Source organism: Elaeis guineensis, chromosome 12 (genome assembly GCF_000442705.2).
Source record: "Elaeis guineensis isolate ETL-2024a chromosome 12, EG11, whole genome shotgun sequence".
Taxonomy (NCBI): domain Eukaryota; kingdom Viridiplantae; phylum Streptophyta; class Magnoliopsida; order Arecales; family Arecaceae; genus Elaeis; species Elaeis guineensis.
Window position 1 is genome coordinate 8,200,473 of NC_026004.2, and position 12,569 is coordinate 8,213,041.

The 12,569-nt window shown below is 35.5% G+C and overlaps 1 protein-coding gene across 1 annotated transcript; it reads right to left on the reverse strand.

Moving 5' to 3' along the window:
• Positions 1-1,774: 1,774 nt before the first annotated feature.
• LOC105055434 (serine carboxypeptidase-like 34) lies at positions 1,775-7,120 on the reverse strand. The gene is made up of 10 exons (XM_010937241.3): positions 6,833-7,120; positions 5,297-5,404; positions 4,243-4,338; positions 4,037-4,129; positions 3,841-3,929; positions 3,447-3,737; positions 2,894-3,030; positions 2,536-2,628; positions 2,211-2,319; positions 1,775-2,142 (listed from the first exon to the last, which is right to left on the reverse strand). The coding sequence occupies exons 1-10, from the start codon at positions 7,104-7,106 to the stop codon at positions 1,993-1,995; spliced, it is 1,440 nt and encodes a 479-aa protein (XP_010935543.1). The 5' UTR covers positions 7,107-7,120; the 3' UTR covers positions 1,775-1,992.
• Between the last annotated feature and the right edge of the window lie 5,449 nt (positions 7,121-12,569).

Genomic DNA, 12,569 nt, shown 5'->3' on the forward strand with positions numbered 1-12,569 from the left:
GATGGTTTGGACTTTTCATAGATTCATTTTAATAAATTATAGTAATTTAAAACAACAAATGAATGTAAAGATCCCTGCATGAAGTGCTGAAGAAGTTTGTCAAGTCAACAAATTAGATCCAAAAATTTCCAATAAAAAAGAGCGACAAAAAAGTATGTAGCCTAGCGTAATTGCGGCCAGGAAGTGTGTAAAATTAATATTAGCATAAACTCAGCAGTCAGCATAAAAGAATCTTGGATATATTATAAAAGGATACAGCTGAGTCCTTATTGTGGTCCCCAACAAGACCTCATGGCGCGCAACCTCGTTTCCTTTATCTTTTTATTTTTTTTTTAATCTTATGCTCACCACCAGCATTCTCGGGGAACAACCGAACTCCGTGCGAGAATGTGATGCGCATTTGATAAAGAATTCGAACTTAGTGGAAGCTCCACCTTGCGCCCTTCAATCCATTTAGCAATGAGAGCACGTGCAACTTAACAAATCCAACTCACAATGCACACTGTCACCTCTGTAATTTCTTTTATATATAATCTAACTTTGCTTTATAATTGATGAATAATTTAGGATAACAAATACAGGAAGGAGAGGGGCAAAAAAAAGAAAAAGAAAAAGGTAAACAAAATTGCCACATGTACATAGACGAAAAGAGAAGGAATTTCCATCAAATTCTCATTCCCCAACGCCATCCTCCAAGAGGAAATGCTTTAGATGGGATCAATCTCCTCTTCGGGGATCGTCTCGAGGATGTTCGATACCTTAAGCTTCCTAACTGAGACCAGCTGCGGTGGAGCGACCTCCATCGCAAAGCGGAAGAAATTAGCTCTCGCCATTTTCTTGTAGAGAGCAAATGAAGACGAGGCTTTAGATTTTTTGGAGGACTAGAGCTTGGTGATGACCTTGGTGGGATGCTGCAAAGAAGTATTTATAGGCAAGTATCGGAGAGAATTTGTTTCAGTCTTATACGAGAAAACAATTTTAACGCGTGAGCAGTTTATAATGGTCCGTTAGCGTGAGGCCACGTTTTAGGTGTTTTAGGTGTTGGTTGGACAAATATGTGTCCCGTGGGATTTGTCGTTGAGGTCATGCATTAAAGATAGAAATTAAAGATAGAAAATGACTGGAATTTGTTCCCAGTTAGGCAAGCCTGAATTCTTGCCTAAAAATTCTACGGTTTGTATGGAATATTCTGGGTAAGCATAACAAAAATAATCGATTAGAATTATTGTTAACGCGTCGTGTCAGCTGTCCCACGAATTTGCTTCCAATTGCCGTTGTTCGATTTTTCTTTTTTTCTTTTTTTTTTTTTTTTTTCTGTTGTTGTTGCTGTTGTTGTTGATGTTGGTGTGGGGTGGGGATGTGGAGTTGAACCTTTGATCATATAATACTACTTTTCTTTTTTTTTTTTTTTGCTTTTTTGATTCTACTTGGCAATGTCACAAGAAATTCTGGGTCACAAAATTTTAGTCACAAAATTATGCGGAAGCTTAGAAGCTTGAATATGCAAAAAATATATGATATTTGTATCGAAAAAGATGGGCTCTTTAATTGTTACGCATATATCGCATTCAGTGAAAGGATGTGTGGTTTTTATTTTGCTCCACGTTTCTCATGATACTAATCATAGGGCAGCACAATTAGGTAGCTTTACATCCTTTTGAACTTTATTAGAACCTACATGGCATTTCATCTAACTCCTAATACCTCATCAACAAATCTGCAAGAAATTAAAACTAGAAGATCCAAAGCCACACCACATTCATTGTCACTAATATAACTGCACAAAATAAAATTTTTGGCAACTAATAGTCATCTACACAACTAGAATACCTAATAACATGCCTTGGCCGATTAGGAACTTCTGAATCAGACCAATGGCCACTACCAAGATCACTATTTTCTAATGGATGTAGCTTGAGAGATTGAAGCAAATATCAAGGGAAAAAAAAAAAGAAATACACCTAAAACCTAATAAGAACAATAGATGAGAAGCTAAAATGGCGAGGAAGGCATTTGTTTGTTTGCCAAGAAGTGACTGACAAGTTGCCGTGCTTGCTTTGGTTTAAAAGTTGGAACTTGATGCCCGGCGCCACGGACCGTAACAAATGTCAGTCCATCATAAACAATTGTCCAACCACCAACCTAATAGAATGCAAATTAGAATGTAATAGAGAAAGTAAAGATAAAACTGATGCAAAAATATTTCATACCTGCGGTTTGCTGGTGTACCATGGTGTCCAATCTTGAGTGGTGTTGAGGCCAAGCTTGTTTAATGAGTATCTCGTTGAAGTGACGGGAATTCTTCCATCAGTGTCGCCACTACGAGTTCATACAAAAATCAGATAAGCATACAAATATATAATAAGAAAAAAATCTTAACCTTTTTTTTTTTTAATGAATATATTAACCAAAACATTGGGAATAAGATCTATGCATCCTTGTCAATTTCGCATCTTGCATTCCAAACTTCTGCAAGCTATCAATGCTTGCAGCACATAGAAGTTTTATAAAGCATTATTTCTGAAAGATTTTCACCTGAATACCCAAACTCTAATTCCTCCATCAATGAGTTTCCGAAGGGTTGGGAGCATGGAATCTGGGGAGTCATACCAACTAAGGATCACATCGCTGACATCACAAAATTGTAGCCACTAGTCATAAAGAGGACTTGTAGAATTGTACTCAAAAGAATTACAGAAATATAAACGTGTGCAGAAGTTGGTTTTTGTTACAATTCCGAGCATTTTAGGGAGGGAAAAGAAAGAAATGTTTGGCTTGAATCAGACATATTGGACAAGAATTGTAAAACTGTAATGCTTACTGCCCATATTTGAAACTACTAAGATAATTATTTTCAGGAAAGTTTTCCTCTTGGTTAATTAGATATTTGTACCTGCAATGAGTCCAGGAGTATCCAATCTTTGTGACATTGGCGTGCAGAGCTTTTTGCACATCTGGCCGGTTAAAGTATGTTTCGGAGTAATCTGAGACACATGGATCATAGCCAGCCAACCTCCGGTGCCACAGTTTCTGTAAATTATCAGGAGAAAAAAGGAAGGCGAATTCAGATTTCATGACGCAGTCACTGATCAGGATAACTTCATTATTTTATCAAATTTCAGAAGCTACACCAGCCTAAAAGTGAGCCAAAAATAAATTTTTGTATAAATGACTACAAAATGTAGGATTGAGAACTCAATTGGGCTTGTGGCTTGATGCATGGCACATTAGCAGAATAATGGAGTCAAGAGAATTTGAAGTTACTTTTTAGAAAGTTGGAGAAACCATGTAAAAGCTTCTTTATAGTTTGACCATGCTTTGTTTACAAAACTATGATCAGTGATGATCATAAACCATAATTTGCTTTATCATAAACTATGTTTTGTCAGATGGACCCTTTCTTTGGTAACAGATTACTCAGTAGGAGTAGCAAGTGAGAGGCTTACATATTTGGAGAACCTAAACTTGCTGCCTTTGATCTTGCCTAGCTGATGAGAGGAGGTGGAGTTGTAATCTTCAGGACATACCGGGGCATATAAGCTATACAGGTCAATGACATTATAAGCTTCAAAGAATCCTTCCAATAGATCACCACAAGTGCCAGTTTCTTCCGGATCACTAAAATTGCAGCCCTTCTTGATGTCATGGTACATTCGATCAGAGATGACAGCATGATCCCAGGCATAGTCTATCATTCCCCTCTGATCCGTATCATCATCCAACAATGCATTGCCAATCTGAAATGAAGGCTCAATTAAAAGTCAATTTTTCTTAATGGGAATTAGTTCCCTTGAAAGTTGTATGGTAAATATCCTTTGTGCTTCACGGAGTCTCGCTTACCATGAAACCTTTGAAATTGATGTAATTATCTTCATCACCATTCTTGTTTGCATCAAAGATCTTCTCCGCAAGTTGTGGAACATAGTGTCCTAATGAAAGGTGACAATTAAAAAGAATGCTCCAACTCTAGAAAATATTTACTATGTAATCAAGTAATTATAATATAAAAGATAATAAGAATGATATTATTATCTACCTGCATAGCTCTCCCCTGCAATGTAGAAGTCATGGGTTTTGAACTGTGGAAACCTCTTGAACCAATTGACAAGAAATGCATATGAATCGTTTGCTTTGAAAATAACAACAGAAAAAAAGTTAGTAAAATGATAAAATAATTATGAACAATAAGATTAGAAAAATAAAACTTTTATTGTTAATCTATTACATCATTGTTAGACTTACCAGTGATTTCATCACCAAGCACAAACAAGTCAGAGCTTGTGTTTGTGTAAGAATATCCCACGCCAACAGGTGACTCCAGGAAAAGCAAATTAGCCTCTGAAAATTGAATCACAGGATATGGTTAATAAACTACTGCATGCTTACTGAGTGTTGATTGATTAACTCGAATTGGGTTAGGCTTGCCCACTCTTTTTATCGAAAAAAACAAAAAGACAATATTGCTATAATTTTTCAATTTCCTTATTCAAGATTGATTTTTTTTTATAAAGAAAATTCAAACATAAAAAAGTTTTAAAAAAATACCATGAAAGCATAAAGCAAGCGATGGGTGTAAATATTAGATTATTACCAAGACAAATTAATTTGAAGCAATTTCTTCAACGTTAAAAAAAAAAAAAAAAAAAAGAAGAAGAAAGAAGAAATTTTTTCAATATGAATTCAGTAACTATTTCTTACATAGGATTTGGAAAGCAAGACTTAGAGTAATACTCACCTAGTTGTTCTAAGTTCAGGTCCTGAACTTTGGGAAACTGATGCAGAATATACTATCAAATTCATGAACTGTGGGAAACTTTTGTTTTTCTTTTCCTCCTTATTAGTAAAATGCATTTATAAAGTGATATTACATTAATTCTATTTCAGCAAAATTATACATACCCACATTAACATTTGAACCTTCAATCATATTCATGAGGTTAAATAAGGTCCAACTCTATTCTCTTCACTCATTGAGGCTGTAAACAAAAACACGAACCTGACCTGACGCTGAACAAGTTAAAACCTGGTGGCAGGTCTTTTGGACACATTTTTAACAAATTACACACGCAAATATACACATTTATGCATATATGCATGTATGCTACGTTTGTATGTATTTACATATGTATGTATGTATGTATGCGTGCAAGTATACACACATTCTATTTATTAGCAAAATGTGGCGGCTAATGGAGGGCCCATCTCCTATGTTTGTATGTATGTACATGGGTGTCTACAGAGAGATGTTGATTCACAAATAGGAAGAAATTTTCTGCAGCGAGTGAGGTGGTCTTGCCTTTGTTCCAGGACTCCTCATTAAATCTGAGCTCTGGCACGCCCTTCTGCATCAAGAAAGGGCCAAGCTCCTCTGCCTCTCCATATCCAATGGAAGAACAACCAGGTCCTGAAATTAAAGAAAAGAAAAAAAAAGTATTAATGACAGCTAATTAAGATCAACTTCAGATCCACATTGAAACCCGACTGCCAAGAAGCAATAATTTAGGGGGAAGAATAAATTGATAGGGTCCCTGACACCTTGGTAGGAAGCTTCCTTTCTATTGGAAGATAAAGAAAGAAAGAAAATTACATATTCTGATGCAGGAGTTAGTTGTGATGTTATCATCATACATGGTAACAGTATCATGCACCAAGAAGTTGACACAGTCAATCAAAGAGAAATCAATAAAGCGACCCTATCCATGCTTCTACTACTGATTCTTCTTTGGTTATTCTAATCACAACAAAGAAAAAGAGGAAATAAGTCGACCTACTGTTGCCAAATAATCAACAAATATACATTGCAAAACAGAACACATTTTTGTCAGTTGCTTATATTTCTTCTTTTCGATTTCAAACACAGTCGGGTGACTTTTTTTTTTGTGCAAACTAAATAGCGATGGTAATTTTTCCAGTCTTCCGGTAACCTGATATTAATAGTCTTCTGGAAGTCCATGAAGTAGGTTTGGCGACTTCTTAACATAGATATTAATATTTCCATTAAAAAAAAAAACAACTAAATTCTTACATTCTATTCAGTATTAACCTTACACAGAAAGTATAAGGATCATTCCCCAGTTGCATAAAGAAACATGGTGCTTGATAGTTCATAGTCAATCTATACGTGTATTAAATTTATAGTTGAATAATAGAGAAGGAAGTTAAAAAGTCAAGGTCATACCAGAAACTTTGCGTAAACTGCAGCCAAAATAATGCAGATCCCTAAAAGAATATCCGATGGGCAGTGGAATTATATGCTGTTGACAGAATGAAAGAAGGTGAACAATGATTTAATATCATAAGGTTTGCAAGGGAGTTCTCTGGCTTCCTGTTTTGAGAGATTTTAAGGAAGGTCAGCTATCTTCTTCACATGGTTATATTAATGACAACACGTAGTCAACCTAACAGTGCTTGAGTAAATGATAAATTTCGTGTTGGTCAAACTTCCAACTGGCAGAAGAAACAAGAGAAAGAAGCAACAAGAAACCAAATCTACGTCTCACCAACAAAATATCTTGGGAGGAAGAGAAGGTCACTGTTAAATTTATATTGTTAAATTTATATGGTGAATCTGAACCATGATAACTTCTACAAAAGTTGAAAGATGGATGCAGCATGGAAGGGATATTATAGAGGTTCTTCTCCAGCAGTATCATCATCTAAAACTTGATCGAAAGAATGAAATCTAACTCTTTAGATAAGAAGAAACCCGAGAAGGGGAAGGAAAAGAAAAAAAAAAAAACATATATGTGCTGAGACATAACATGAAAGTTAGTTGGTTGTAGAAATGACAATAGAAACAAGTTAAGATGGAACAAAAGGCTGGCACATATACCTCCATTGAGCCAAAGAAGCACAGGTTTCTTGTCGACGTCCTCGGTGGCCTCGAAGAACCAGTAGAAGAGCGCCCTTCCATGGGTCTCATTGACGGTCACATACCCCGCATACTGCCGGAAGTTCACCGCCGGCTGCCCGGGAAGCCGGTCTACGATGTCAGCCAACTGTTGAGATGATTCCTCATGGTGCAGGAGTTTTCTAGGCTCAACAATGGCTGAGGAGGAGAGGAGGAAGATAGAGAGAAAGATTGAGACGAAGGAGAACATAGCCATTCTTGAGTTGTTTGAATGAGAGAGAATAAAAATGAATAGTTTGTAAGAGAAGAATGAGTTTGGATTTATAGGGGAGATTCTACGTGGTGCTTCCATCCTACTTCGTCTTCCGGAGGTTAAGGACTCTCAGTTATTTATTCTAATCCTAACAGTTTCTAATCAACTCTAACATCCTAACAAATGCTAATATTTTTGTTTTTCAAATTTTTAATCTTTTGCCATACCAAAATACCCGTATACATGAAATACTCCCTCTAAAATTATCCTGTTGATCTCCTAGATAAGTTAAAAATTCAAAATGCCAGCAAGCGTGAGATTTTTCTCTTATAATCCTCACAGTTCTAATGAATCCTGACATTGTAACACTGATATTTAAAAAAAAAAAAATAGAATTCAGCAATTCCGAAGAAACCGTATGCATAAACTATTCAGTTACGAATTTTCCTTCTAGAATTTTCCAAAGCTCCCACTAGCTGTTAGGCCAGGATTTGCTAAGTAGAATCCCATACGCCGATTTCCATTTCGTGAGGCCGAACTGAGGGAAGGATAAGCGGCCCAAAGCCTGTACTCTCCCGGCCCACTGGTTACCACCACTAAGCCTCCATTGTCAAACCCTCTCTCTCCTTCTCGGGGGCCCAACATTGTTGCAATTTGGTGCAACGGCAAAGGTCTTGCACTATGGCATGGTTATAGAGCATGGTGATGGTCTCTTTCCGTACCCCTACAACTCGCCACTTTCTTCTTCTACTCTTAGAAGATGACGGAGAGGAGGAACTGAAGAAGCTTTTCTACCGAGTGTTAGTTAGAAAAGAAAGAAAGAAGCCTATCATTTCCAAGCGGACCCGAGTTTATCATGTAAGAAAGCATGACGCTCAGCATTTTTAACAACGTTACAACAATTGCTTCAAATTCCAGGAGTGAGGTTCAAAGTAGCCACAAGGAGTAAGGTTCACAGTAGCCACAAGGGCTGAAAAGCAAGTTGCTTTTCGATTGAGGAAGATCTTATCATGAGAAAGAAAATGAGAAAACAAGACTTTTGCATTAAAATGTAAAATTTTCCTTAAATAAAACAAACAAATAGAAAGCTGGATTTTCCAAAAAAAAAAAAAAAAGCTAGGTTTTTTAAGAAATTTTTCTTGTATCCGGACATACCTTTAATGAAAAATATGAAAGAATCACCTATATGAAAGACTTAGGTGGTGTTTGGTATAGTTGTTACTTTTAAAAAAAAAAAAAAAATTAATATAAATTCTATTTTCATTTTCTTTTAGATCTTTGACAACAACAAATGTTTTTGGTTCACTCCCCTTTATTTAAAAATGAAAAAGAGCTAGCCGGCAAAGTTTTTTAGAATAAAAGGGAGGAGAGATAGCCCAAGATGGGTACATTCTACTCTCAATCTGGAGCACCCCTTCCCCCACATCCTTTTAATCGATTGTCTCCTGAAAGCCCCCCCATCATCTTCCTCTCCTGAGATAATCTCAAGTACATTTCTACCCATTACTTTTTCAATCTCATGGAGTTTGGCATGGTCTACATCTTTAATACTAGCTTTGCCGTCGCCTATGCTCTCGATTGCCTCAGTAACATCTTTTCTTGTGGCACTGCCTGCAACATTGTCAACATCCCAACATCTCTCAATATTGCTATCCATATTGCCGTCATTAACATTCCCCTCTCTGGTCTTGATGCCCATTCTGTTATTGATCTTTTCAATTTGTTATATATTTTGCTATCCTATGCGGCAAATAAAACAAATATTATGTAAATTTTTATTTATTTATGATGAATCTTGGTAACTAAGTATCATTAGTAGATGTTTAATGCTTCAAGATGATAGTTTTATATAGCTATTCTTTCCTTTTCATTCTCTGATTATTACATGTAATCTAGAACAATGTTATATTTGTCGGCAGTAATTATTAGCATAATTTGTGTATGAGCTTATGTGCATCCATTCATGCTCTTTTCATAAACAGCTCTCAAGCATAGCAAAGACATCCTACCTTTACTAATAATAGTAGAAGCATAATTTTATTACCTATGAGCATTATATAAAGTATAACTTAATTTTAGAACCAACACTTTCTCTGCATTATAGTCTAAATATATATTTAATAAACAAGTGCACCTAACATTTCATAATTATGACTAATATCAGTATTTTTCCTATTAGATATGTGTTTTCCTTTTCTATCACATCGGGCATGAAAAAAATTTGTTTCTCTTTTCTATCTTACTCGAGCATGCCAAGGAACTTGTTGGCTGATGGAAAAGGATAATAAGTTTAATGGCAAAGGGTCGATAGGTACGCAGACATACTATCGACATTAGAGCATCCAGAAAGAAGATAATTGAAGGGAAGATATGAGAGTAGCATCAGTCTAAGTGTCTTGATCTTCAAGGATTTTCACCATCATTACACTACCATTCGAAAAAGATGGACTGGGATATATTATAGCTTGGGCTATGGTAGAAGAAATCTAAGTTAACACTACTCTTAAGATAGAGTCCTACTGATAAGTAATGTGTTGGTTAAAGTAAAACTAAAACAAAAAAGCATTGGATGTTGAAAGAGATCCTCACAAAGTATAAATCCTACCTATTTATATTAAGAGATAGTAGCTACCCACTCTGATAGATGTTACCCATGTCTGGCCTCCACTCTTGGCAATTCTGATAACTAATGCCAGTTGTCCTCCCACTATTCCACGTCCGTCAGAATAACCTAATTTTATACCACCTATCAGACTAATTATCATATTTTATAGGCTTTGACTTATTGTTAACCTCCATTTGCTTTATCTCATTATGGCTTATATTGACCGTCTCTCTTTAATCGGCCTATAATTCTGTCTTCTACACTTAAAGGTATCTTTAAGACCAATTTAGTCAACTCTCCTTATGCAATACTTATTCACCTCGACCTATTCCTTTTATTAGCTAGTTGGGCAACCATAGTTTTGGGTCCTGGCTCAAAGTTTGGGAGCATCGAGCATCTAATTCTACTTTAGAGCTTCCACATGCAAGGTAATCCTCGAGAGTTAGGATGTGGTGCAAACAATGTGTTTTGGATGAAGTGCTATTGATTTCATTTGGACAATATGCTTAATACAAAGCCAAACCATTTTTACCAGGAAAAAGGGACAAAATGAATAGATATTGGCTTCTTATTTTGGTTTTGGGGGCAAAAGATGGTAAAAGATTAGATAATTTTCATGGACATGAGCACCCGAAGGGCATCTATATCCTCCAATGCATCATATACCATGGAGCATGACTTGACTTTCACCTTTTGTATATATATTGTTGGACCAGTTTGTGAGTGATAGGTTCTTATTTGAGGACTTGCATGAAGTGCATTTCTGCATGCTGCTACTTGTTCTATTTCCCTAAGTAAACATTGCTAAATGACCATTTATTGTCTCATGTTGCTTTTAATCAGTCATTCTCTTTAACTATTTATTCTGCTCTGGTTTCCAATGATGCAGGTCGATACACATGCAAGCACACTACCACTAATAGTGTTATGGTTGCCATATCATAAAGGTGTAATGGAGACCTTCAATAAGATCTCATGGAGTCATAATCATCTAATAGCCATACAAATGATAGTATTTTCATTGCTTGACAAGTCTCAGATGCTGTGCAGATTCGCAGCAGACCTCGTGGAGTGCAGATTTAATCTTTTTTTTTTTCCTTTCACATTGTCATTATTATATATTTTAACTTTCTTTAAGTGGATTTGTGAATTGAATCTCTATATCAATGCTTTGCAGGACACCTCTACTCAAAGATGACATGAAAAACTCCCGTATTTTTGAAGGATGGCATTCAGATGGGCACATGGAAAGCTACAATGCTGGAGAGGTTGAAGTTGTCAATGAAAGAACGATGGATTCGAAATAAAATAATATTATATTTTTTGAAAGTATTCAGAGGCTCAAAATGCTCATTGTTGCATTACAAAATGACCCCATGGATATTTATAGCCATTAGGAGAACTTACTAGAGACAATACATCACTAAATAAGCATTTATAACACTTCTTCCCAAGGGTCACATCCATATTTCAAGATTAACACATAATTATCATGTATCTTCTAAATAATGAGAGTTTCTATATGACTCTTAGACTCCCAAAACTCTTAGACTTCCAATACTAATAATAGTACAATTAAGTTTATTTACTAACATCCCCCTTAAACTTAATTGTATTCCATCCTTCATATCAAGTAAGTTCTTGAGCTTGTGAAAATGATTTGTTGCAAGTGGTTTGGTGAAAATATCGACAACTTGATCATGAGTCTTCGCATAAGTTAACTCCACATTCTTCTCTTTTACATGCTCCCTTATGAAATGAAAACGGATATCGATATGCTTACTCCTTTCATGATAGACTGGATTCTTTGCTAATGTTATTATTGACTTACTATCACATATATCTTAGTAGCATCAAATTTGAGAAAAATAGATATCTTGTGACAATCTTCTAAGCCATATGGTATGGCAAATACATGAAGATGGCACAAAATATTCCGCCTTATAAGTAGAAAGAGTCACAATAACTTGCTTCTCAGAAAGTCAAGTAAATGCCATTTCACCCATGCAAAAAATAAATCTGATTGTACTATTTCTATCATCCGAATCTCCTCCCCAATCACTATTCGAATAACTAAAAAGTCGAAAATCATAAGAAGGAGAATACATTAATCTATGAGATATAGTACCTCGGATGTAACGAAGAATTCTTTTTATAGCATTCCAATATGTAGATTTTGGTTCCTCCATGAAACGATTTAACAAACCAACTCCATATAGAATATCCGATCTTGTGTATGTGAGATATCTTAAGCTTCCAACTAAGCTTTTATAAAATATAGGATCTATCACCTTATCTTTTTCAAATTTTGATAGTTTAACTCCACAATCAACAGAGATGCTTATTGGCTTATAATCTTCTATCTTAAACCTCTTAAGAATTTCTTTTGTACATGCTTCTTGAGAAATGAAGATGCTTTTATTGTTTTGCTTGACCTCTAAGCCGATAAAATATGACATGAGCTCCAAATCTGTCATCTCAAATTCTAAGATCATAGCTTGCTTGAATTCTTTAAATATTTGAGGGTTGCTTTCTGTAAAAATAAGATCATCTATATATAAAGAAACAAACAATATATCTTCATTTTTCTTCGTCACATATAAGGCATGCTCATATGGACATTGCATGAAGTCATTAGCTTTGAAGTATGCATCAATTCTACTATTCTATGTTCTAGGTGCTTGTTTCAAGTCATAGAGTACCTTCTTCAACTTTAAGACCTTTTCTTCATGATCCTTCTTTACATACCCTTCGGGTTGATTCACATAGCCTTCTTCTTCTAAAATTCTATTCAAGAAAGCTGATTTGACATCTATTTGAAGAATTGGCCATTTGAATTGTGTTGCAATAGAGATGAGCAA

Bases quoted from the DNA above. Each gene is read 5' to 3' on its own strand.
- LOC105055434 (XM_010937241.3), bottom strand. From the start codon at position 7,106: ATGGCTATGTTCTCCTTCGTCTCAATCTTTCTCTCTATCTTCCTCCTC. The intron at 4,130-4,242 runs GTAAGTCTAACA...TTATTTTCAAAG, and splicing joins GCTTGGTGATGAAATCACTG to CAAACGATTCATATGCATTT. The intron at 3,738-3,840 runs GTAAGCGAGACT...CCTTCATTTCAG, and splicing joins TCAATTTCAAAGGTTTCATG to ATTGGCAATGCATTGTTGGA.